The 27,654-nt window shown below is 35.7% G+C and overlaps 3 protein-coding genes across 4 annotated transcripts; 2 read left to right on the forward strand and 1 right to left on the reverse strand.

Annotated features, from left to right (window-relative positions):
* Positions 1-10,175: 10,175 nt before the first annotated feature.
* LOC137825562 (vesicle-associated membrane protein 711) lies at positions 10,176-13,712 on the reverse strand. 2 transcript variants are annotated; one of them, XM_068631257.1, is made up of 5 exons: positions 13,269-13,712; positions 12,990-13,180; positions 12,165-12,328; positions 10,635-10,732; positions 10,176-10,554 (listed from the first exon to the last, which is right to left on the reverse strand). In XM_068631257.1, the coding sequence occupies exons 1-4, from the start codon at positions 13,483-13,485 to the stop codon at positions 10,645-10,647; spliced, it is 660 nt and encodes a 219-aa protein (XP_068487358.1). In that variant the 5' UTR covers positions 13,486-13,712; the 3' UTR covers positions 10,176-10,554; positions 10,635-10,644. The 2 variants fall into 2 exon arrangements, with proteins under 2 accessions (XP_068487358.1, XP_068487357.1); XM_068631256.1 differs by having other exon boundaries at positions 10,176-10,732.
* A 4,745-nt stretch (positions 13,713-18,457) lies between these two features.
* LOC137825363 (uncharacterized) lies at positions 18,458-20,554 on the forward strand. The gene has a single exon (XM_068631035.2). The coding sequence runs from the start codon at positions 18,458-18,460 to the stop codon at positions 20,552-20,554; it is 2,097 nt and encodes a 698-aa protein (XP_068487136.2).
* Positions 20,555-21,869: 1,315 nt separating this feature from the next.
* LOC150025661 (uncharacterized) lies at positions 21,870-23,627 on the forward strand. The gene is made up of 2 exons (XM_090294157.1): positions 21,870-22,079; positions 23,037-23,627. The coding sequence occupies exons 1-2, from the start codon at positions 21,870-21,872 to the stop codon at positions 23,625-23,627; spliced, it is 801 nt and encodes a 266-aa protein (XP_090150283.1).
* Positions 23,628-27,654: the final 4,027 nt, after the last annotated feature.

The following is a 27,654-nucleotide window of genomic DNA, read 5'->3' on the forward strand; positions in this document are numbered from 1 at the left end:
AACCACAATTTTTTCATCACCAACAATAGTTTGGAGACATAGAGATCACCTAACATTGATTACAACATTAAGGCTCAAGCATATCATGATTAAGGGTCTCATCTCAATTTAAATTTCAAAAGCCACATTAAAGTTGCAGGAAAATACAATAACAAAACTGTTTAAATGTTTGCACGTGATGTCTCTTTGTTTTTTCTTCAGAAAACATACATTAATAGCATCAAAATTCAACTTGAAAAGTGTGAGAATGCCATATGATGATAACAAGTTTAATATATATAATTTCAGCTTTTTTTTTATAGAAAATACAAATGGATACTCTCTTTCTTAACCACCATGACAGTAAGGCATTAATCAAAAAGCAGCTGCATAATTTTTTTTATCAGAAAGAAAAAAAAAGGCAAAAAGGGGTGAAAAAGAAAGAACACATAGTCATAATTATGGCTTTGTATTAGAGGCATCTACACTTCTTTATTTGTATTTTGTGGTCTTTTTCATTATGAAATATGACAGAGGTTGTCAAAGTTAAAATGGTCTATTTATTGAACCTTAGCTTACACTGCAACAAACAAAACCATTGCACATATTCACATACTATATACTTATTTTATTGTTACATAAACTAAACAAATATTGTGAGTGATGAGAGGATTTGATTTGTGTTTGTTTGTGTGATTGAAAAGAACAGAGTTGTTGAGAGGTGACTGGTTGTGCAGGTAGCAGGTGGATTGGTGTTCTGGACAATTTGTCTGCTTCGGTTAGAACAATGAAATGATGAAAGAATGAGTGAATGAAAGAGGTTAGACTTGGTAGGCTTTGTCTTTTGGGTACCTTTTTTGGTGTCACATTCCTACACCATCATCTCTCCCTCATGGTGGTCCAAAATCCTAATCTAAACATGTTCTATGAAGTTGTAAGAGAAAAATGGTTAAAAAACTATGAACTATAAATTTTCATATGCATGCAACCAACTTGCTTTTATAGAAAATGATTTTTACTAAATTTCAACTAATATTTGGACATGTAGCTTACTTTAAAACCACATTTTTTTATTAAATCAAAGAGAAAAAAAAGTCTCCCAAACATCTGAAGTCACTAGGAAGGGCAGATAAAGTAGTGACACATTTTTGTGCTAAAGTAAAGGAAGCATGAAGGAAGTGGTAGTCCTTATAATAAGTGACTTCTTTGGCCAAACTTAGCAATGACATAAATTAGGGAGGGAGAGGCTATAAAGGTTAAAAAGTACAAAAAAACAAAAAGTTAAAATGAGGGGAAACATGTTATAAAAAAGTTATCTTGTTAAATATTTGATAAAAAAAATTATAAGAAATATTACTTAGGGGCTTTGAATGGAATATCTTTGAATTGATTATGTATGGTGGCAAAACTTGATAATTTTTTATATATAAATTTTTTTTGATGAGTTAAGTTCTGTAAACTCATAAAAAGTGTTTACAAAAGTACTCACAGATTGTCCATCAACAAAACCTAGGATAGCAAGACATAAATTGGTGTGTTGTTGTGAGTCCAATCTTTATCAACTAAGTCAAATTTTGTTGGCTGAATCATGATTCTTTGTGCACAGAGTACAAGAAGAATAGTTTCCACTAGAGAGATAACTGGGAGGTTGGAACTATCCTCTTTCCCTCCCCTCTTGTTTGATGTCTTTCATCCTACACCTTCTCAATGTCAAACACTTAGCCATACAAAATTGGTAATTAGAACCAATTAACTTGCTTTTTCTCTTCTCATAATTCCCAATTATATTGACTTTTAATCACTAAAGTTTTTGCATTTAGTATATATCAGGTAAACTATTCTTTTTAGTAGGCCTATGAATCTATGCAGAGAAAATAATATATATATATATATTTTGTTTTTACAAAGGCTTAGAAACAATTTTATTTTTTATAAGATTGTTGATATCTCGGTCTTCTTTCTCAGTGCAAGTTTTCGGTTTGGGTTTTTGGCTTGGAGTTGGATATGAGTTATAGACTCTCACTTCTCTAGACTAGGTCAACTTAATCTCTCGGTTCTTGGTCTCAGTCTCCTTTCATGGATGGGTGTACCTGAAATATGTTTCGATGCCAAAGTCAAGATTAGTACTAGTTAATTATCAGATAAATTCACCCTACTTATCTCTTGAGTTGATCACCTATTTATAACACTTTCTTATTAGGTTTAAAACTCAGTTGAACTTTCTTTGTACATGATCTTCTTTATACACATTCTTTATGTTTTGGGTCCTTTAGATGGACTTTATCAAAATAACTATTTATTTATTTTTATTTATTTTTTTTATCTTTCGATCAACCTCTCGATCGTAAACATTACATATATATATCTTAAAATTTTGATTCCTTGGACGACCATTGTCCCAAAACAATAATGCCACTTAAAACTTACGCCACATGTGACCCATTTTGAAAGAAACCTTTTTCATAAAAAAAGGGTGATTGAGGCAACACCAACATTATTCAGTCTGAAAATTCCAAATGAAGAGGAGTAAACATTATTTCAAGCATGAGTTGCTATATCTGAAAAGCCAAAATATCGAGTACTCCATCTTTGTTACTATATGTTTACTCAATTTTTCACATACTTGCATCGAAATGTCTATCTTCAAATAAACTTAAGGATTCAAAGATTTGTTATGGTTTCCTATTTTAGCATTCGTTGGTACTTTCAACTGCTTCTCACCATCATTGCTTGGAACCATCATGGTGGTGTTACATGAATGTGCATATGAAAGTTTTCATGAAGATGGTAGATTCTTTGCTTCTTCCTCTCATTACCCTTATCAAAGAACTTCATATCATTACTCACAAAACAAAAAAGAACATTCTTCTTCAAGCTTAATCTTCACATTGTTTATTATTGTTTCCCTTTTAGAGGTTGCCAAAAACTAATGCCATGTATCTTATTTCTCTTCACTTTAAAAAACAAGAGTTTTGTGATAATATAATAGTAATATAAAAATTGATAAACTAAGTGTATGTGTGAACTACATTCCCGAATGTAACGTTTCTGCTATGTATTGCATTCCACCTTTATACGTATAATTTAAGTTTTCTCTGTTGCACATGTTTATGTTCTGATTAATTTGATGCATGAGAAATAAGTACCAGCAAACTTGTTTCTCACTGACCCAACAGTATCTCAGTCATATGTGTACTAATATCCATTCCACGTGAATTGATTTGTGATTGATCAGGTACATTTCAAACTAGTAGTTGTAATTGTGTTGGATATTTTGGATATTCCTAGCTAACTGTGTTTTACAATTTTATTTTCCAATCTTGGTGTAAGAACAGGCAGAGACATGTACTTTAAGGGAGGGCCAAACCAAAATTCAATCACATTTCTTGTCTGAAGAGGAAGCATGGTTTTTGCTCCAGAATGTGGATGAATGGAAGACAACATTAAACAGATTAAGGGGTTTAAGAGCCACACTAAAGAGGAGTGAAAGTATGATTATTTTAGTTAACTCATAATGTTAATATTATTCAGAAGTGAACTTTAATAAGGTTTGCATCCATTACCTTGCATATTATAAAATGTTTTTATCTGTAGTCGACGTGGAAATGTTTTTATCTGTAGTCGACGTGGAATTTCCAACCAATGTAGTTTATTTCTTAACATCAGAAAATCAGTAGGGAAGATTATGCAGTGGGGTTGGTGTTATGTGGGGGTGGTGGTGTCAATGGTCAAGTCATTGGACATAGGAAGGAGCTATATATGTGAATGTGGGGATAAAGAAGCTAATAGAATCTTGTCATGTAATGCAATGAGAGAAAGGACAATACCATGTGAAGATGCATAATGTGGTCCGTGATGAGGTGTGCTATAACTAATCAAGGTAAATGTGGCAAAAAACCTAGAAGCAAAAAGGGAAGTTTTATATCTGCATCATATAAGGGACAAAATCAACTTCCTTATCAGTATATAATATTGATACATATTGAAAGTGCATTTCTATTATCAAATGTACCTTTTGAAGGTGCATGAAGTTATGTGTGTAATTTCTACAAATTATGGAGAAGTACTTTTGCCATCACTGACACAATCATGAACTCTTTTACTAAGAGCATAGGAAACACATCATTTGAAAATTTTCAAGCCATAGGAATCATGGATGAGTTAACTGTTCTGTCTAAGCCATTTGTTGAGAGATTGAAGCTTCACCAATACAACTGCTGATTGATTACAGTGTTACAATTGGGTCATGCCTCATTCAAGTATGATTGTGAGATTGGCAATTTCATTCCAAAGGAACCAGTAATTGAAACAAAATCCTCTGTCACTTGCTCAAGATTTTTTGAACTAGCATGATGAAGATTCAATGTATATATGTAACCACATAGGAAAAAAAACAAGTACTCTAAGAAGGTAAGTGGTTTAGTTGTAGTTGTCTTCTGTAGGAAACCTATTCACATGTGAAGAGGAGAAAATGTCCCCTCTTTCATTTCAAGAAAAATTACAAACAAGTATTGTAAGTTTTAATATTTGTCTCTTATTGATGCAATTTTTCATGCACTGAATCCAAACTTAACTACATTTGAGTTTTACTTAAATCCCACTATTTATAAACTTCAAATTTTTTTATTGACAGAAAAAAAACTTAAAAAAATGTTCCTACTATATTTAAACTATATATATATATATATATAATCAAATTATTTTCAAAAATATCTTTTGAAAAACTACTCCCTATCATTTTCTTCATTTTATTGTAAACTAATGGTCAACTATGAAATGACTTTTTAGAATCATTTTTAATAAAACAAAATAATTGACCTTATCTGTGCAGCCTAAATAACAATGATTTAATGGAGGATTGGTGAGTAGAGCCAAAGTCTTGGAGAAAATAACAAATGCAAATGATTTCAATGGTGTAATATTAACAACTGCATGGTTCTTCGATTTAATGCTAGACTAATTGAATAGTTTTTGTTTTTCATTGAGACTATACTTTTATTTTTCATCAATCTTGTATTTGGGTGCTTTGGAATATTCAACCATGATTAAGCGTATAATGTGCATTTTCCATTCTAAACCTTTGTTCATTTTCTTTTTTATTTTAGTTAAAAACATATATTTGGTTTCATGTAAAAAAATATGAATCGAAGTAACTTAATTTTTTAATTTGGTTTGGATTGGCTTTATGGTTTTGTGGTATTTTTTTCTATTTCCTAATCTTATCTTTTTTATATATGGACATAATATTATATGATGATACTCTGCTTCACTGGAAAAAAAATCTAAATCAATTTAAAAAGTTTGATTTTTAATTTATTATTAGTTTTTCATATCAGTTTTTGACCCTTTTTTTTTTTTAAATCAGTTTGATTTTTAACCTAGTTGATGGTAGTAATTTGTACAACCACCTAATTCAAATTCCTTGGTCATTCGCATAACTTTTCAGAAGAGGAAAATAAGAAACTTGAAAGCGATGATTTTTTACCATACCTCCATGCATTTATTCATGCATCCTCCTAATTTAAAAAATACTTTTTATTCTAAAATGTAAAATCCGGAAAATTCAAAGATTATATTTTTTTTATCCTAGAAGGTAAAATCGAGAGCCTTCAAATGTATATTCTGGTTACAATATACTAATTGTATTTTGGATTTCTATTTTGAATTATACATTTTATAATATTAATTTGTATTTTAAATTAGACATTTTTATAATACAAATGTACTTTTATTTATAGACTATAAGATAAATATTTTTAAATTTTTTAAAAGTAAGAAGGTGTTGGAAGAAATCTCCCTTCAAAAAACATATATGAATCTAGTAGTGAGTCGTTAAGTTGTAGCCAATAAAAGATTGGCTTCTTCTTCTTGTACCCCTCAATTTTAAAAATCTTAAAATTGACATTGACCTATTATTTGAAAAGGGGAATCGTGTTAGAGTTTCTTTGCCATTGTTCATCTTCTTCATTCAATATCAACCGTTAGTGAAGGGTTTTTTTGTAGTTTTGCGGAGCAAGGTGGAGGAGTAAGCTATGTTGCTGAAATGTTGCTTGGGTTTTAAGATAAGAATTAAGTTTTTTTTAAGAGCATTGGTGGTTATGGAGATTTCGTGGTTACCAGATATCGGAATCCGATAATGTGCTACGGATTCATCAATCCAGAATTGAATAATTTTTTTTCTTGGATGAGGGGGTGTTTTTGGAAGCAAATTTTTCATAAATTGTTGATTTCCGGATTGCTGAAACTGGAAGCCTAATTTCTGTTACGGATTGTGGATTCATAATGTTTTTTTGTATTACGAATTTCTGAATTCATAATGCACAGGTTTCTGGATCCAGAATGCATATTTTGAATTACGAATTTCTGGATCCTAAATTGTTTTTTTGAATTATGGATTGCTGGATTCGGAATGAATTGTTTGAATTATGGATTCATGGATCCGGAATGCAATGATTTAGTTTTATTATTTTAATTTGTAGAAGTATGGATAATAATGAAGAATTTGAACAAGAACTATATGATGGAGTTGATGAGTGGGACGGTCTACATGATGATAATATTGAGAAGTCATTATCTAACAAAGCAATAAACAATATACCAAAGGGATATGAATGTACAAATGTGTTTATTACAAAGAAGGTAAAGTTAAGTTTGTAAAGTATGTTTAGGTTGTTTGTTAATTGGTAAATAAAATAATTTGTTATGATAACTTTTGTAGGTATTTTGTATTCGAGATGAGTAGGGGTGGAAAAGCGGGTCAGCCCGTCCCGCATTGGCCCGTCCCGCACTTGGCCCGCAAAAATACGGGTCGGGTTGGCCCGCCCCGCAAAGTTATTGCGAGCTAGAATTCCCGACTCGCCCCGCATAAGAGTTGACCCGCGGGTTTGCGGGCCAGCCCGCGTTCTTTTTTTTTTTTTACATTTTGTTCTTAAAAAATTGTTAAATTAAACCTATATATTTGTTTCTATCAAACCTATATTAATTTTTCTTCCTTTTCAAACATAGTCAAACATCAAAACATTAAACATTAAGATAAATATCAAATATCACTATTCTTCCACTTCCAAAACATTAAAAATACCTAATTCCAAAACATTAAACATAAACATAAACATTAATTCAAAAAACATTAAACATAAACATTATTGACATTCTTCCATTTCAATAACATTGGATGCCGCCTTAGAAGAACTTTCATCCATTTTTTTTTCTTGCGGGTTAGCGGGTCAACCTGCCCCGCTGCTGACCCGCGCGGACCGCGGGCTAATGCGGGTTGAAAAGGTCAGCCCACCCCGCGTTTTTTACCAGCGGGCCGCGGGACGGTCCGCACGGCCCGCCCCGCTTTGCCATCCCTAGATATGAGTTCTTGATGTGGGTTAGAAAAGTTGCGTTTCACTTTGGTTTTGTTAATGATATTAAGATCGGATACTTTAACTAGCCAACGATGAAGGAAGACATTTGTATTATTAGGTTGTGAGATAAGCGGTAAATACAGACGATATGAGAAGGATTTACTAGTTACTGAGAGTGGAACTAGGAAATGTGATTGTCCTTTTAGATTACTAGGGTATCCAGTAAACAATGGTGAATGATGGATATTGAAATTAATTTGTGGGTCTCATAATTTTGAGTTGGAAAATACATTGGTTGGTCATGCATATGCTGGTAGGTTCACATATAGCGAGAAGTTAATGTTTATGGATATGACAGACAGTGCAGTGAAGCCCATAAATATTTTGCTAATAATGAAAAAGCACATTGAGAAGAATGTGACCACAATAAAGCAAGCTTACAATGCAGGATATTTGTACAGAAAATCAGAACGAGGTGATAAAACTAAAATGAAACAATTGATGATGTTACTTTAGCGAGATATGTATGTCCATTGGTCTAGGTTTGAGGAAGAGACGAATGTTGTGCAAGATTTATTTTCAACACACCCTGATTCAATGAAGCTATTGAATGTCTTTAACATTATATCGATGATGGACAATACATACAAAACTAATAGGTATAGGATGCCCTTGTATGAAGTTGTTGGTGTTACCTCAATGGGAATAACCTTCAGTGTTGCATTTATATTACTCGCATCAGAACGTCATCATAATTTTGTATGGACACTTGAGAAGCTGAGAGGTTTATTTTTTAGAGTTGATTCATACCTAAAGGTTGTGGTTAGTGATAATGAATGCAAATAGAATGGAGTTTTGGCGTTTTGGAATTGCGGATGTGAAAGAAGAACATGATGGGGAGAGTTTTTTAGGGTTTTTAGGTATACATTTTGTTAGGGGCCTTTTTGAAAATTTAAAAAATAATAAGGACAATTTAGTCTTTACAAATATTATGGGAGTGCAAGAAGAAAAAATAGGGGTGCATGAAGAAACTGTCTAAAAAATTTGATTCACTTTAACTGGACGATTCAGATGGATTGATCATACCATACATAATACATTTAGGGATATTTCTTCTTACAACCTTACATTTTTTTGCCAACACCTCTACATTAATGTGTAATTACAAAAATATGTTTGGTACTTCTTAAAAACCCAAAACAGTATACCACGATGACTCTTTCTTTCTTCCTTATTTGTAATCGTTGTCTACGTGGTAAATAAAGTGCAAGGAGTTGCGGTGCATTGAGTGTTATTAGTGGTTTTGTGGAGGTGATTTGTTTTCCAGCGACTTGGTGGTGGTTAGGTAGTGTCTGCGACGACTCTACGTTCGAAGAATAAGGTAAGTACTAATTTTTTGTTTACAAATTGGGTGTTCCATTTTTTCAACGGATTTGGAATTTCGCAATATAACTTTTAAGATTATGGACAAGGCATTCTGTAATAAGTAAAACAAAATGCATTGTGGATCCACCAATCCATAAGTCAAAAAATGCTTCCAGAACACCTCCTTCATCCGAAATATAAAACTCTACTTACAAATTAACCATTTTGTACTTAATTTTTGCACTTGTGGATTACTTGATCCGTAATATAGTTGTGGAATCCGATTTCCTGGAACCTCTAAACCCCATAACCTTTCAACCATCTTCAAGAAAACTCAGTTCTTACATCCATAAACCAATCAGCACTTTAAAACGACAATCTCACCTCCACCTTTACTCTGCACAGCTTAAATCACCCTCTATCAGCACCAACAATCAACCAACAAAGACAAAGTCGGGCATGGAAATCATCAATGGTACCTTTTCAAATAAAAATAGCAAAGCTAATTTTGGAAAAATTTTAAATGTAGGGGTGCAGAAGAAAAATGTGGGGTTGGAGAAAGAAACACCCTACATTTGGTTAAAAGAAACAACAAAATGAAAAGTGGGAAGTTTTCTCTATGTGCTAGTTATCTCTCAAGAGTTTGAAGACGGATCCCAATGAAAAGAAGAAGAATTTAACCGTGCATAATTTAATAATTTTCCTCTCTCATTAAAATTTATTCTCCTCATTTTTAATTAAATTTTTGAAAATATTTTTTACTCAAAAAAAGTTTTTAAAAATAATTTTATTTTATATTTTTTTTTCTTCTTTTACATTCACTCTCGACAAAGTAAAATTAAATATCAGAAATTAGATTTCAGAATCATATTTTTCCGAAATTATATTTCGATGACCCACGGAGGAAGACAAAATTAAATGAGAATTCAATAAAAAATTAAATTAAATTCTGAAGACATTTTTTTTAAAATAAAAAATAAAAATGAGAATTCAATCTCCTGATAACCAAATTATCATGAACAAAAATAATGATATTCCAAAAAATTAAATATTCCATGGTCCACCTTTACATACCCTTTTTTTCAAAATTAAGACGACTTGATTTATAGAAGCCTGTGGAATTAGCAAGGTTAAAAACAGAGGAAGACGAATAAATTGGGTTATTTTATAACAGAAAGGTGATCTATAACCCATATACAAACATAAACATTTTATTTATAAAATAACAATTAATACACAATTTTAATTCATTTAAAAAATAATTAAATAATTAATAATATATATTAATATTTATGATTTAAAAAAATGTAAAAAAATAATAATTACACTAAAATGATGGCATTGTGATACAAATTCAATTAACAAAAAATAATTAAACTTTTAATTTTCGTGTCATCTTTACACGACTAATTCTTAATTCATAATTTCCAGAAAATGCACCCCCACTTTGGTAATTTCGTAAAACTTTTGCAACAGTAGTAAAAAAACCAAGAAATTAAACAATATACATTAAGCTGATGCAGTTCACGTGCATCAATTTGACAAAAGAACAAGGGCTGAGAGAGAAGTTTGAGAATACCGCTTCACTGAGCTATGAAGGAACAAATGGAATTTAAGACTTACCCTTCCCCAACTTGAACAAGACAACATTCATGACACATTGACACCCTCAAGCTGCAACACTATACATCAATTAAAATCTTTGGGCTGGTATGAGAATACAATAAATGACATGCTACAATAAGTTTTTTGCCCTCAAACCTCATGAAAAACAAAAACAAAAACACTTCAATATATGGCAAGATATTCACTAGCACGAAAGTGGACAACCCAGCAATATAAGTTGAAGAAATGGAATCTGCAAATCAAAAGCAGATGATAAACAAGTGACCTCTGCAAGTTGAAGACGACAAGGAAGCACACATAGAATTCACTTGCCAATCTTTCACTAAAAGCAAGATGGTAGAGCAGGCCCATGGCAAACAAAAGCCAGCACAACATAAACTATCACAAGTAGGATGACAATAAGTGCAACCCTGCAACATGCAACTGTTTAGTCAGTAAGACCCAAAAACAGAGCATTGTAAAACTATAGTTAAAGATTGAGTAATGGTGTTAGGATGAGGTTGTACTACAAATGAAACAGTTTGTTGCCTACTGTTGGAAATTATCCTAAAACTAGTTGAGGTAAATTCAAATTTTACTTAATGGAACTCTCACCACACAAGAACTTAACATTTATTATATTTAAAAAAAAATTGCACTCTCAATAATATAAAAATCAATCAAATGTAGGGGGATTTGTCATGCAAATATAGCTTGGCAATTATAATTTTATATCATATGGGAACCTTGATGATAACACTACTTTTGGGTTTCTTGGAAACCTTGATCATAACACTATTTCTGGGTTTCTTGGAAACCTTGATGATAGCACTATTTTTGGTTTCTTGGAAACCTTATATGTTGCAAGTTAGACACCGTCACATGGCCCTTCCCTGTCTTCAACCAAGGGCCCATTTGTTATAAAGTTGCCTAGAATTGATTTTGATAAAATTAATTTTGAACCATTGAAATAATTAGAACATGTCCAAATTAATAACCATAGGGTTATATGGTACTCGTGTTTTTATTAGAAAGTGCGATTTTCAAACACCAAAGAAGCTAGATCTAAGTTTGAAGTCTGCCACACTTATTTCTCCTTCACTCGGGTGTACAATAGTTTTTGGAATGAACTTTTAGATAATTTTGGTGAGGCATGGGTGACTTCTAGTTCTATGTGGATCAATTTTTATACATTCACTTTGAAAGGTTTGGTAAGAAGAAGGAACATAAAAATGTTGTGGCAATGCACTTGTGTATGCAAATTTGGAGGTTCGATTGGAAAATACACATCTTCAAGGGAGTATCCTCCCCTCTACATTTGTTATGAGTTAAAAACATTTTCACCTCTTCAAGTGTATCAGTATGCAAGCGCAAGCAGACTACACAACTCTCCTGCTTTAACTAGTTTTTAGGAGCTTCCATTTGTCTCTGTTTTTTTCTACTCTGTTGTCATTGTTGAGGATTTCTTATCCTCCTACCTTTTTTAATTCTACCTCTTCCTTTCTCTAATACTTTTTCTTCTTTTATACTTAAAAGAAAATTTTTACAAGTGAAATTATTTCTAACAAGAATTATTTTTAGCGCATTTACAAGTTTTTACCAACACTTCAAGTTTCAACCTAAACCTCTACCTCAATCCCCCAGTTCCCAACATAATCAATAACCTAAGTTTAAGCCGAGGTGGTTTCCATCAGAGTCCTCTGAAATTCTACTGAATATATATATTGCAAGAATATATACTGCATTTAGGAAAATTCAGTTGATCATGCAGGAATGGAGATGAGGTTTCAGATTCATTCAAAAGACAGTAGTTTTTTGTTGTAAGTTCAGCTAATAAGACTGAGGTTCAGATTGAGAACATACGTAAGCTTGACATTTCTCCACCAGACAGTGCTTCTGAAACGGCGAGCTTGCTTCCTGAAGCGAAATGTATTTCCTTGCATATTAGCAGTTTTATCCACTAGTAACTCCAACCGATCACCTCTATCTAAAACTTTGTCAATATTTTCTATCATGACATTTCGTACCTGTTAAAGAACACGGAAGAAAAGAAACACAAAAATGAGAGCAAAACAACCAAGTGAAAAAAAAAATAAGCCTCAGTTCAGATAAACTTCTCAACAAACACATAGGGGAAAGGAAAATAAAGTGGTAAATAAATCCAGCTTCTCTCATAAATTATAAAGGTAAAATTAACTTTAGTCTTATACACCTTCACTTTTTCGGAATCTCTCTTATCAAAACTTCTCCAAAAGCTAAAGTGCGTAACAGGATTTTAACTTAATAGCAGAAGTTTGATTAATTTTATTTCCCAGTTTATTCTCTTATAAGTGTTTCCATAGAAGCTTATCCAAACTAGACCTAAGTATAAAATGTAAAGTCAAAGTGCAGTGCAGTGTAGCACTCTCTTAGAACATATATCAAACAGAAATGCTGCTCACTAATCATTATTAGATGTATCTGTTCCATTAATTATAAATTTAATGTTCCACTATCAAGTTCATTTAACTTGGACAGTGTTGAATTATTGAACAAGGATGAAATGGAGTGGAATTGATGCAAAATGTAATTACACCAGCTATTAACTCACTAATTACCATTGTTAGGGTTGTTTAGCCACACACTAGCCGAACAATTAGTTCCAAAATTTCAATTACTCAAAAAACCGCAGAGAAAAAAACACCACACCTGAGACATTTCACCTTTGAGCCGATTGATCCTGTCGGCGTTAGGATCACTGGAGTAGTACTCCATCTGCTGATTCAAAACCCTAGAGAACTCGTCGTTCATTCCGTAAGGCTGCGCGGAGTGAACGGCTCGTCCGTAAGTCCGCACGAACTTCTGATGAATATCCTCGAGAAACGCGAAAGGAAGTCTCCCTGCAACAATGAATTAAAAGCATTAAAAGCGAATAAGTGATGGATTCAGGATTAAAAGAAGGAGAAGTGAACAGATCGGAAAACGCACTGCCGGCAGTGTCGTCGGCCATGCAGAGAACGGTGAGTCCATCGGTGCGTTTAACGTGGAAGATGTAGCGATCCTGAGAGTAGGAAACGTGTGTGTCGTTGTTCCCTGGGATCTTCTCGAGAATCTGCCGCGCGATTGCGCTGGCGTTGGTGGTGGTGCTGCTGAACTCCGCCAGCACCACCGATCCGCGACCTACCAGCGCGTACAGAATCCCCATTCGGTTCCGATCGGTGAATCAATTGAAAAGCGCCAACACACACAACACAACACAACACCAAACCCTCTTCTCTTCTCTTCTTCTTCTTCTTCTTCCACTTCTGTTCATTAAGTGTCTCTTTCTTCTTGACTTTTTGCTTTTACCATCATCACTACCTTCTGCTTTCTGATTGGAATTTAATTATTGCCTTTCAATTTTAAAATTCCCATCAAATTTTGTTTCCCCCTATTACAGAATTTACTTTTTATGATATTTAAACTAATTCTTTTAATATTTCTATAATTGAAGGTCTTTTTTTTCTAATTTTTTTGGACTTTTTTTAATCATATTATTGACGACGCAAAGATTATATTTTAAGCTGAATAATATTTCATTTCTCAGCCACGTCTTATATCCAGCTGTTGCCACGTCTTATATTCAGCTGTTGCCACGTCACTCTTTTAATAATATTTCTTCCAAAAAATATGTTATAAACTAGGGATGGCAAAGCGGGTGGGCATGTGGACCGGCCTGTGATCCGTGGTAAAAAATGGTGATGTGTTGATCTTTTCAACCCGCTAACCTGCATTAATCCGCGGTCCGCTAACCCGCAAGAAAAAAAAATTGTCATTGTTTTAATGTGTGCAGATGACGAGAAAGATTGTCATTATGAAAAAATGAATGAAAGTTCTTCTAAGACGGGATTCAATGTTATTGAGATAGAAGAATGTCAATAATGTTTATGTTTAATGTATTTAAATTAATGTTTAATGTTTTAGAATTAGGTATTTTTAATATTTTGAAAGTGGAAGAATAATGATATTTGATATTTATCTCAATGTTTAATGTTTTGATGTTTGACTATGTTTGAAAAGGAAGAAAAAAATAATTTAGGTTTGATTGTAACAAATATATAAGTTTAATTGACAATTTTTTAAGAACAAAATGTAAAAAAAAAAAATTTAAAAAAAGTAAAAAGAACGCGGGCTGGCCCGCAGACCAGCTCTTATGCGAGACGGGTCGAGAATTCTAGTCCACAATAACTTTGTGGGTCAATGCGGGGCGGGCTGACCCGCTTTGCCACCCCTACTATAAACTATTATCTTTCTAATAAATTAATATTAATTAGTTTTCTAAATTATGTAAAGTGGATATTCAAATAAAAATTAAATAAAAACATGTTTGAATAAATAAGGATGGTAAAAGGTGTGGGTGGGGAGCAGTGGTTACCTGTCCACGAAAAGAACACTCATTCATATATATATATATATATATGTTTTGACAACTATATATGGAATTTAAAAGAAAAATAATATTTGATACTTTCTGAAAAGTTACACCCATCTTATAACTTATTTAAGTAATGTAATAATATAAATTAAAATATTATTATTCATATCACCACTCATTTAAACTTTTTTCATTTTAATCTATATAAAGTAAATCTAAATGAGAATTGTCACCTTAAAACACTCAAAACATAAGTAAAAGAAAATATACGAGTAGACTACACAAGTAATACGAAATTAGAAAAATTTTAATTGGTATTTTCACTTTAATGATCTCCATTGATCACTTTTAATTTTAAAGAGGCTAAAAGAATAACTTCAGTAATTTTTTTTTATGAATATAATATTTTAATTTCAATAATTAATTTAATTATTTCAATACTATACATTTATATAATTTTATAGACAATGTGTGGCTATGAGTATCCTAATTTTCCTTAGTCATAATTAGAGAGTTTGTGTTCACATGTACATAAGAGTAATCAATATTTAAAGCTTGTTTAAAAGGTTTTTATTTTATTTTGTTTTAGTCATATAAGATTAATTGATTTTTGAATAACAATATTGATTTGAAACAATTTTTTTTTTTTTTTAAAGAATTCGTCTTTTTCTCACAATATTATAGGGAGAAAAACAATTTTAGAAATCATAACCTGAAGAACAAATAGTGTCGTATGTTTAATGTCCAAGTTTAGTTTTTATACAATTTTTGTTACATATTTAGTCTTTCACATTTTTTTAAAATTAAATATTTTTGTCCACTCTTAATATATATTCCAACTATTAATAGAAAATAACATATATTCTTTAATGATAATAATATTATTTAATTAATGTAAGATATGAATAATATAGTTTGAAATTGATTCTCAAATGTACATTAATATATTTTGTTAGTAATTAAATAATATATTAACTAAAGAATCAAAAGTGAAATTAAAATTTTATACAGACTAATAATACACACTCTGAAACTATATCATAAGTTGATTTAAACATGGTTTTTATGTTTTTTTTTTATAATTTGTTGATAAGAATCTCAGTTTAGCCCTAGTAATAGTTTCTCTTATTTGGACTAAAAGAAACATTGTTACTTGTAAGATGAAATGGTGGTGAATTGTTTATCCTTCATCAACTTTATCCAAATAAAAACAATAAAAAAAAGAGATGGGCTTCAATACTGTAAAAAAAAAAAATTAAGATTTAGAACTTGCATTTACTTTCTACATTTCCATAATTTTCTTCTCTACCTTCAATATTTGATATATCCGTTATTTATATGTATTTGAAGCTTTCAAAATTCAATTTTTATGTGTTTTTATACTGGTTAGCTTTTTTATATTGGTCAATTACTACTCTAAACATTAAAGTGGTTTTGATACTCTAAGCATTGAAAATCACAATTTTATACAGATTGTAACTTATTCGATAAGCATTAAATGCATTTTTTAATGTTTTTAACTAATCACGAGTTTATCTCGATTTATTTTTCTTTTAAATGATTTAATTTAAAATATAAATTCGTATTTCAAATTACATAATTTAAAATACATTTTATATATTCAACAATCCATTCAAATTAAACCATATTTGTGTAATATATGTAGTAAATTAGGCTTTAAAAATAACAAAATTGGTTTTCCAAGGTGTGAGTAATCAATGCCTGTAAGGATTTATCCGCGGTGTATTGCATAAGTTCCCAGGATATAACAAGAACTTCTCAGTAATTTTCAATCATCAAAATTAGCAAGTTACTCTTAATAGAGTAAAAACCTAGTGTACTAAGAAAAATAAATATAATAAAGTAAAATAATCAATGAAGAGAGAGAAAGAGAAAATTGTGAAAAAGTAGGAGGAAGAAGAAAAGTTGCACGTTGAGTTGTGGAAGATGAGAGACAAAGAAGGTGTGTTTCTGGAAGAGGGAAACCCTTGTTTATATAGGAGAAAAAATAACAGTCACAAAACTGCCACAACCCACGTTTCAGCCATTGATGGCACTACTCCAGGTCCCAGCTACACAATCTCCCAAGAAAAACAAAGTCTTCGAAGGTCCGAGTCTCACGCTTTGGCCTTGCACAGATCGTGAGTGAAGAGAAATGGATCACTTGCACGAGGGTTTCCACAATTCGTGCAACAAGAAAACTGAACCCTAAGAATCAGATTTGTGAATCAAAACCGCATTAGGTTCGTGAATCAAAAGTGTATTAGGTTCATGAATCAAAGCACATTTTTTTTTTAAAAAACGCACTCTTTTTTTGGTTCGTTTGGAAATATATACAGTTTTACAACAGTATAAACTAAATGTCTTTCATATATTATTGTCACAAATAAGAAGGTTTTGTTGGGGCAAATACTCACCACACACAAAAAAACTTGTCTTCATTTGATTTGTTGTGGTCATTGTGTAGTGGCACTTATCACGTGCTCATACATTAATATAGCTTCGTATACACGTTGTGATAGGGTCACAAAATTAAATACTCATTCCTTACTTCACTACAAAAAAACAAATTCATGGTGGCTAACAAGTTACAATCACGATACCCTATAATAGGAACAAATACTCAAATAGTAAAAATCATTGGAGTGGTAAATACGTAAGAAGGGACACTGTATCTTGATTAACACCAAAAAAAAAAACTTAATGTTTGAAATTAGATAAAATGTTTAGTTAATTTATATACTTTACTTTCTCTTACTAACTCTAACATTCTTCTTAATCACATTTAAATACTACATCATGCATTGTATTATTAAATTAAATATTCACATATTGTAAAACAAAACATTAAATACTTCATTTTCACTCAAAGTGAAATTAAACATCATTTGCTCCACTATAAAAATACTAAAAAAAAAATACAACATAAACAACAAATATTTAACATAGTATGTATATCAAAGAAAAAATTGATTAAAATATGTTGTTTTTGTTAAAATAATATGTTCTTAAAAAATAGAATAAAATATTCATATTTATTTATTTTCAGAAGTAGAAATTGTAGTTGATTACGCATAGTATTTTATGTTTAATTTAAGATAAATTGGGTAAAAAAATGGTTACTGTGTCTTATAGGACAGGAGAAGATAAACTTTTTTGGAAAAGATAAAAAAAGTGTCAGCAAAGTGCGAAAATGCATGCATAATAAAAAAAAGAAGTCAGACTAACACGCAAAGTCAAATTAGAACAATAATAGGATTAAAAATGTACAGGTAGCACCAGACGAACACACATAGTCGACCGACCGAATGCATAATAAATATAAGGGCATTTGTGTGACAAGCTAAGGTGGTTAAGACACACCTCCGAAAAATAGGGAATACGTGTTTAAAGAAGATATGTTCCCCGGGTATTCCGGAGCACGACTGACAAGACCTATCCATAACCACCCTGAGCCCGATAGAAAGCCCATTAGGCAATCCTATAAGTACTGTGCTCAAGCCAGAAAAAGGTACGTTTTCATTCACTTACTGAATCACACTTAGAATCTCATACTTACTTGAGCGTCGGAGTGCCTTCGCAGGTACCCTCCCCCGCCCGACCAAAGGAGACACCAAGAAGGAACGACCGACCGAAGGAGAAGAAGATCGACACGTCAGCAATTATACTACGTCAACCGATCGTGCCTGGGCCCCATCTCTCCACTCAGGTACAATTGGCGCCCACCGTGGGGTCGAGGCAAGATTTCAATTTTTAAGCTATAATGGTTGCAACAAGAAACAACAACGACGCTATGGCAGAACAGATGACTATGATTCAAACCCTCCAAACTCAGATGGAGGAATTGCGGCAAAAGGGGATGGAAGACCGTCGTCAACAAGAAGAGGATAGATGCCGTCAAGAGGAAGAAATCGCCTTATTGAGAGAGCAGAATGCACAACTCCAGCGACAGGTTGATAATCCCAAACGAGAAGGTCAATCCCATATGGCCGACCGAACCGCCTCTCGCATACCTACACCAGCCGACACCAATCTTGCTTCTAGAACTGAAATAGTCGAAAGAAAGTTAAGTAAAAGGGGTCATCCTTTTACAGATGAAATCATCACCACACCACTTCCGGACAAATGGAGAGGCCTCGCCATTAAACTCTATGACGGCTCGACCGACCCAGACGAACATTTAAATGTTTACAAGACGCAAATGACTTTGTATACCACAAATAATAATGTGTGGTGTAAAGTATTCCCCACGTCGCTTCAGGGAGAACCTCTTACCTGGTTTACAGAGCTGCCTCCGAATTCCATTGACGACTTCGACGTCTTAGCCGCAAAATTCTCTACTCAATATGCCACCAGCCGACCGCATCACATGTCCTTCATGTCTCTCCTAGCAGTACAACAAGAAAAAGGTGAATCTCTCAGAACCTTTTTAGATAGGTTCAACAAAGCATGTATGAATATTCGAGGGCTCAAACAGGAAGTTGCATTACACCATTTAGTTTCGGCCATCCGGCCGAGCCGTTTTACCGAAAGTCTCATCAAGAAGCCGCCTCAGGACATGGAAGACCTTCGAACTCGAGCAACGAAATTCATGCAAATCGAGGAACACATTGACTATCACCAACGGTTCAAAGCCGTCGGATCCGGAGTCCTCAAAGATCAAACCCCGAGCAAAGAAAGAGAAGTCGAGACCGAACGGACTGTCCGAACCACTCCAAGGTCCGACCGGAACAGAGGAGGCCGAATCCCCAGGTTTAACAGTTACACCCCTTTAACTGTTCCGAGGGGACGAGCCCTAGATGAAGCACTACAAACGGATTTAATTCCGACACTAAAACAATATCAAACACCACCGAATGCAGATACTGCTAAGCATTGTCAGTACCATCGTAATTTCGGCCACACGACCGAGGGATGTCAAGCGTTGAAGGACAAAATCGAAGAGCTCATCCAGGCTGGCCATTTGCGGCAGTTCGTCAAGAAGATAAGGAATTCAAGATGCCCACCACAAAGTACCGATCGTCCATCCCGTGGTGACGACCGGTCATACCGTAATGATTACAAACGCCGAACTGACCATAGTCAGGCTTCGCGAAAACGCAGTGAAAGCCCCATTCGGCGTACACGTGCCCGTAGCACAAGTCCCGACCGAAACGCCCGCCCTCGTCAACGAGTCCGCGAAGTCATCAATATGATTGTTGGACCCGTTACCTTGGGCGAACCAAACCACGAAGCAAATTACATAGCTGGAGGCTTTGTCGGTGGCGGGTGCTCAAATTCTGCCCGAAAGAAACATCTCCAGGACATTCAGTCCGCTCATGCTACTACGAGAAGGCGCCCACACAAGTTCGCAATTGCCAAGACTTTGGTAGACCAGGGTAGCTCGGTCGATATATTATACTGGGAAATCTTCAAGAAAATGTGCATCTCAGAAGCAGATATTCAACTTTATAACGAACAAATTGTAGGGTTCTCAGGTGAACGGGTCGACACTAAGGGGTATATAGACTTGTATACAACCTTTGGTGAGGAAGACGGTCTCCATAAAACAATAAACGTACGATATCTTCTGGTTAACGCCCAAACTTCCTACAACATCCTGCTCGGCCGTCCGTCGATCAACAGATTAAAAGCCATTGTTTCCACCCCACACTTAGCCATGAAGTTCCCTTCGGCAAATGATGACATTGCAACAATCCATGTCGATCAAAAAACCGCTAGAGAATGTTATGTCGCGAGTTTGAAAAGTGAGCCAACTCGACGGCTCTACATGACCAATCCGGACGACCGACTCCCGCAAAAACGAGGACGATCCCCGTATGGAAGCAGGAAAAGACTTGCATCCATTCCCACTCCGTGATGATCGCCACACTACACATATTGGCACCTCACTAAAGCCGGACGACCGAAATGACATGACACTTGCGAAAAATGCTGATCTTTTCGCATGGACGGCCGCTGACATGCCTGGCATAGACCCGAAAGTCATTACTCACCGATTATCACTGTATAAAGAAACTAGGCCAATAGCTCAGAAGAAAAGACATCTAGGAGAGGAACGACGCCAAGCCGCACGTGACGAAGCCGATAAATTGTTACAAGCTGGATTCATTCGAAAAGCCCATTACATTACATGGCTAGCCAACGTAGTTATGGTAAAGAAAACGAATGGGAAATGGCGAATGTGCGTTGATTATACGGACCTCAATAAGGCATGCCCAAAAGACTCTTATCCTTTACCTACCATTGATCGTCTAGTAGATGGGGCGACCGGGCATCACATCCTCAGCTTCCTCGATGCCTATTCAGGTTACAATAAAATTCAAATGCACCCGGCCGATCGAAAGAAGACGTCCTTCATGACCGACTCCGACAATTTCTACTATGAAGTTATGCCCTTCGGACTCAAGAACGCCGGGGCCACTTATCAAAGGTTAATGGATCATGTGTTCCACGACATGATCGGCCGGAATGTTGAAGTCTACGTCGATGACATTGTCGTCAAATCTGACTCATGTAAGCAACATGTTGCTGACCTAAAAGAGGTTTTTCAAGCTCTCCGACAACACCGGATGCGACTCAATCCTGACAAATGTGCGTTTGGCGTCGAAGGAGGAAAGTTCTTAGGTTTTATGCTTACTCACCGTGGCATAGAAGCTAACCCAGAAAAATGTCAAGCCATTTCCGAAATGAGGAGCCCCAACTCCATTAAAGAAATTTAGAGACTCATCGGTCGGCTCACCGCCTTGTCCAGATTTGTCCCCAAGCTTGCAGAAAAAACAAGACCTATAGCCCAATTATTAAAGAAAGCATCTTTCTTCGACTGGACGACCGAATGTGAAGAAATCTTCCTTCAATTAAAAACCCTTTTATCCTCCCCACCAGTCATCCAGAAACCGGACGCCCGAGAGCCAATTATAGTCTACCTAGCTGTTTCAAACGAAGCTGTTAGTTCGGTCTTGGTCTAAGAGATTAATTCCGAAGAACGTCTAGTTTATTTCGTCAGCCGTGCCCTCCATGGCGCCGAGGTTCGATACCAGACGATTGAAAAGGTGGCCATGGCTCTCATCATTACCGCCCGACGGATGTGTATGTATTTTCAAAATCATCGTATTATTGTTCGGACGAATTACCCTATTGTAAAAATCCTCACTAAACCAGATTTAGCCGGACATATGATTGGATGGACAATAGAATTATCAGAATTCCATATTCAGTACCAACCACAAGGAGCTATCAAGTCGCAAGCCCTTGCTGATTTTGCAGCCGAACTCACTCCTTCCTCGTCCGGGATTGCATTCCCATCGTGGATTTTATACGTGGACGGCTCCTTCAATGAGCGGTCGTGCGGCGCTGGAATCGTTTTGGAAGGACCCGACGAGATTGTTCTCGAGCAAGCCTAAAAATTTGAATTCAAAACATCGAACAATCAGGTCGAATATAAGGCCATTATAACCGGTTTACGCCTCGCGCAAGAATTGGAATTTGCTAAGTTAATTTGTAAAAGCGATTCCAGGCTCGTCATTGATCAGCTTAATGACGAGTATGAAGTCCGAGAAAGCTTTCTGCAGCGATACTATCACTTAGTCAAACAACTGATGAGCACATTTTCAGAAATATCCATGCAACACGTTCGACGCGATCACAATACTCGCGCGGACGCCCTGTCCCGGCTGGCAACCACAAAATGTAAAGGAATACACCGATCGGTCATCCATGTCACGCTTGCACGCCCAAGTATCGACCTACAGGAATGTCTAACGACTGACTCTGAATCTACTTGGATTACCCCAATTAAGCAATATTTACTTGACGGTACATGTAATCCTCAAGGTGAAAAAATCATGAAGCAGCAGGCTGCCCAGTTCGTCCTAATTGGTGACGATCTTTATCGTCGTGGTTATACCCGACCACTCCTTAAATGTTTGACACCCGATCAAGCTTCCTATGTCGTCCAAGAATTGCACGAAGGAATTTGCGGCACTCACTCAGGCGCACGAACAATGACCGCCAAAGTATTCCGAGCCGGATACTATTGGCCGACCGTCCAAGGCGACTGCACTAGTTTCGTCCAGAAATGCCTTAAATGTCAAGAGTTTGGTACTTTGTCCCACCAAAAACCTGAGGAACTTCATTTTATGTTATCACCTTGGCCGTTCGTCCAATGGGGTATGGACATTATTGGCCCTTTCGCCCCCGGTAAAGGCCAATGTAAATTCTTACTGGTCGTCATTGATTACTTTACCTAATGGATTGAAGCTGAGCCTCTAACCACGATCACCGCTCGCAATGTCCAAAATTTCGTATGGAAAAATATTATTTGTCGTTTCGGCCTTCCACAGATCATCATCACGGATAACGGTCGGCAATTTACCGACCGGACATTAGCTGAATTTTACGAGAAACTCCACATAAAACACATCACCAGTTCGGTCGAACATCCGCAAACAAACGACCAAGCAGAAGCTGCAAACAAGGTCATCCTGAACGAGCTGAAGAAACGTCTCGGCCCAGCCAAGGGTAATTGGACTGAAGAACTCTTAGAAGTCTTATGGGCATATCGCTGCACCCCTCAGACGACTACACAAGAAACGCCATACAGCCTAACATATGGCACTGAAGCCATGATCCCCGTCGAAATTGGAGAACCTTCTCTCCGCCGCCAAACCCTTGATCTTGATCTGAACAAGGAAAGTCTCTCAGTCGGCCTAGATCTCATCAACAAACTTCGGGACAAGTGTAGAATTCGTGAGGAGGCATGCAAAATCCGGGCAGCCAGACGGTACAATTCCAAGGTCAAACCGCGACTGTTCCATAAAGGTGACTTAGTATGGCGCATGCGAAGTGACGCTCGGAAGGAAGGCGGCAAGTTCTCTAGCAATTGGGAAAGACCATTCTGTATAGCAGATATGACAACCGGTGGAGCCTATTAGTTAGAACATTTATCTAGGAAAGACATACCGAGAACGTGGAATGTCACGCATCTTAAATTTTATTACAGTTGAATTGATAAGTGTACTCTTTCCTCGCTCGGTCGGTGTTTCCCCAAGGAGGGTTTACGACCGAGAAGGTTTTAACAAGGCACTATAAATCATAATCCTCGTCTCTCCCACTTTCTTTCATATACTAATTATTTATGTCTCGTTCGGCATCCGAATTAACTTATTACTTTAACGTAATCAGAATCATCTATGTCTCGTTCGGCATCCAAATTAACTTATTACTTTAACGTAATCAGAATTATTTATGCCTCGTTTGGCATCCGAATTATCATTACTTTAACGTGATCAGAATTATTTATGCCTCGTTCGGCATCCGAATTAACTTATTACTTTAATGTAATCGAAATTATTTATGTCTCGTTCGGCATCCGCATTACCTTATTATTTTGAAACAATCGAAATTACCTATGCCTCGTTCGGCATCCGAATTCATAAATCATTACTTATATAAACCAAACCATGTTTAGAACCTATAACCCGTTCGGCCTACGCACTATACATACTAGCTGAAATTATAAATATTCAAAATGGAAGTGTATATTGCCCACATGCCAGGTCCAGCAATTTTCTATGGAACATTGTTCATTAATTCTTCAAATGAAGCGTCCGGCCTCCTCATTAGAGTTGTCATCAGGGTTGGCTGGTACCAGATTTCCATCCACCACTATTTTTTCTATGTCGTATCGGTCGTCCTCCAGTGGTGCCCCATGCAAACAGGCCGCTTGTTGGATGCCTAATCGGAAATACTCTTCGCTAATGCGAAGCATGAAGTCATGGCACTTAGCCACTTCCGCCTTCAGAGCCTCCTCCCGGTCGGCTCCTTCCTTTAGTTGCGCCTTGAGGTTCTTCGTCAGTCCCTCTTGCGCTTTCATGGCCGCCCGCTTCTCCTCCACTTGGGCCTTCAACTTCTCTGCCATCTCGGTCGCCGCCTTCGTGGCTTGAGTGGCCTCGGTCACATCTTTTTTCAACCGAGGAACGGTGACGGTCGTCACTCTCTCGAGCTCCTCTTCTTGGCAGCCCCCGCAGCCGAAGCACCCCCAGCAGGTACAGTGGTGGCCGGCTGAACTGCTAATGCCCCACTCGCTTCGACCGAACCCACCTGCCGATTCCTTTGTCGACGTAAGTCGTTCATATTCACGCTAAGGGATGCATCCGTCCGAGTCATTATCTCTGCAAAACATACAGGAATTATACACTATTAATGAAACAATTCGACCAACCCAAATTGCAAAGTAACATACCAACAAAATCCGCCCAAGGGTCGGACGACATATATAAGGAAATTATCTCCCTCGTGGGCAACTTGTGAGGGAACTGGCCGAACACCGCCATTTCAGCCTTGCCCAACACCGACACGGCCGTTCGGGAATTAGTAGTAAGAGTTGTTGGATTCTGCGTCCAATGAAAGGGAAATTTGGTGCCGCCCTCGGCCAGATAAAAATGTTCTCGACCGTCCGGCTCTACAAACACTTTAAAATACCTTTCCTTGAAATTCTTGTATGACGTGGTGAAGGTCGCAAAACGAACACACCCCGGACGACTCACCAACGAAACCCAACTTACTGGGTTGGTCGGATACGTGTTATAATAGAATAAGAAAACCTTCGCTCTAGGCGTCAGGTCAAAAAGTTGACACACCATTCGGTAGGCCTGTAAGCACGCCCATGAGTTCGGATGAAGCTGAGTCGGCGCTAGGTTGAGAAACCTTAGCACATCAGTCGTAAACTCATCGAACGGCAAGGTCACTCTTAAATCGACAAACAAAGTATTATAAACAAAGAAAAAATCTACCAGGGCATTTTCCCTCCCTTGACACACACGGTCGGTATACCCACATATCTCGGCAACTACAATGTCTGACGGTAGACCCGAACGCACAAGGGGAGCCTTTGCTATCACCTTATCTAGGTCATCAGGTTTCCTAAGCGTCGTAGCGGTATTTCTAACGGCAATCTCAACCCAATCATAAGTTGGACCCAACGACCCACTAGTACTCTCGCTACTACCGGACGATGACTGCCCACTCTCGCTCGACTCTCTACTAACTATTCTATTTGAAGAAAGTTGGGACGACATAACTAACATTTTGTTCACGAATCAAAGCTCGGTCGGCAATTACAGATCGTACAACAACACAACTCGCAATATGGACTCGGCGATCGGAGCGATTCGGATGCCGAACTCAAGAAAACGTGGTCCCTCTGCAAATGCAAGCACTATTTATAGCATTTCCCCCTCACCCTCATCCGTTAGATGCCCACTCATCCTACGGCCTCTATCAGCCGGTAGTTGAATCGTCACTCAACCTACACCGTTGGATCCATCTCCTCCGCCTTCGACAAAAAGAAAACGTCCCATCATGCCGTTATCATTAATTTATGACACCTCGGAAACTCCAACAATCATTACGACTCTTCGGCCTTTATTCGCCTCGAGCCTGGGGGCAAGTGTACTGGTAGGCACCGGCCGAACACATGTGGCCGACCGACGGAATGCATAATAAATATAAGGGCATTTATGTGACAAGCTAAGGTGGTTAAGACACACCTCCGAAGAATAGGGAATACGCGTTTAAAGAAGATATGTTCCCGGGTATTCCGGAGCACGACTGGCAAGACCTATCCATAACCACCCTGAGCCCAAGGGATAGAAAGCCCATTAGGCAATCCTATAAATACCGTGCTCAAGCCAGAGAAAGGTACATTTCCATTCACTTACTGAATCACACTTAGAATCTCATACTTACTTGAACGTCGGAGTGCCTTTGCAGGTACCCTCCCCGCTCGACCGAAGGAGACAGGAACGACCGACCGAAGAAGAAGAAGAAGATCGACACGTCAGCAATTATACTACGTCAACCGACCGTGCCTGGGCCCATCTCTCCACTCAGGTAAAAAAAACATTTTTCCTCTGTATTTATATTATTAGTTTTCATTAAGATATTTTCAAATTTTTTTTTACCGATTGAGAGTTAGATGGTTTTGGAATGATACTAATTGATATGTTTGAATGTATTAAAGTAAACAAATATTAATAAAGTTAAATCATATAAAAAAATTAAGTAATATATCATTACATGTTAATTTTGAGTTGAGTTACGTAACAAGACTATCATCATAATTGTATAAATAAACGTTTTATAACGTATTTATTAAGAAAAATCAAATAATATCTTTTATAAATGTTATTTCAATTCGAAGCCGAAGATAAAAAAAAAACTAGGAACAAAGTGTTTATGAAGTTTGCAAATTATATAAAATTATTTGTTTAATGAAAAAAGGTGAATTTATACGTGTTTATTTAAAAAACTTATCCAATAAAATAAGTAGATGTTGTGCGTGTTAGTATAATCTGTATATTTTAAAAATAAGCAGTTTCTTTGTCTATTTTAATTAAAAAGTTATTGACAAGTTTGTTTCAACTTAAAATAAATATTTTTAAAAGAAACAATTCTTGAAACAAGAAAGCAGAGTTTACTTATTTAAATAGTTATAAAACAGCTTATTTATAAAATAAGTACAAATTTTATTTTTTAAAAAATAAGTAAAAAGCTATTTATTTCTAAAATAAACGAATTAGACAGATCAAAGGATGTGTTTGTTTGTACTACAATAATTGATAAAAATGATTTTTTATATAATATAAATTGGTATGTGTTTGTTCATAACAATAAAAAAATTATTTTTTCTTTTATTTTTTAAATAAATATATGAATAATTTATGATTTTAAGAAGAAAAACACTTATCTTAAAATAAATAAATAAATATATATATATATATATATATATATATATATATATATATTAATGAAAAGAAAAAAAAGGATGGTAAGTCATTTCAAAATGGCAGTTCATGATAACCATTCCTTTGGAATAATTCAAAGGATCATATTTCTTTTTGAAAGAGTTCATTCATTCATTCTCCCACTCAAGAAGAAGAACTCAAGAAGAATAACTCA

The sequence above is a fragment of the Phaseolus vulgaris genome, chromosome 8 (genome assembly GCF_051622355.1).
Source record: "Phaseolus vulgaris cultivar YP4 chromosome 8, ASM5162235v1, whole genome shotgun sequence".
In the NCBI taxonomy this organism is placed as follows: domain Eukaryota; kingdom Viridiplantae; phylum Streptophyta; class Magnoliopsida; order Fabales; family Fabaceae; genus Phaseolus; species Phaseolus vulgaris.

Excerpts from the sequence above, each read along its gene's own strand:
- LOC137825363 (XM_068631035.2), top strand. The coding sequence starts at position 18,458 with ATGGTTGCAACAAGAAACAACAACGACGCTATGGCAGAACAGATGACT.
- LOC150025661 (XM_090294157.1), top strand. The coding sequence starts at position 21,870 with ATGATTGGATGGACAATAGAATTATCAGAATTCCATATTCAGTACCAA. Across the intron at positions 22,080-23,036 it reads TGGAAGGACCCGACGAGATT|ATCATCATCACGGATAACGG; the intron begins GTTCTCGAGCAA and ends GGCCTTCCACAG.
- LOC137825562 (XM_068631257.1), bottom strand. The coding sequence starts at position 13,485 with ATGGGGATTCTGTACGCGCTGGTAGGTCGCGGATCGGTGGTGCTGGCG. Across the intron at positions 13,181-13,268 it reads GGCCGACGACACTGCCGGCA|GGAGACTTCCTTTCGCGTTT; the intron begins GTGCGTTTTCCG and ends TCATTGTTGCAG. Across the intron at positions 12,329-12,989 it reads TCAAAGGTGAAATGTCTCAG|GTACGAAATGTCATGATAGA; the intron begins GTGTGGTGTTTT and ends GTTCTTTAACAG.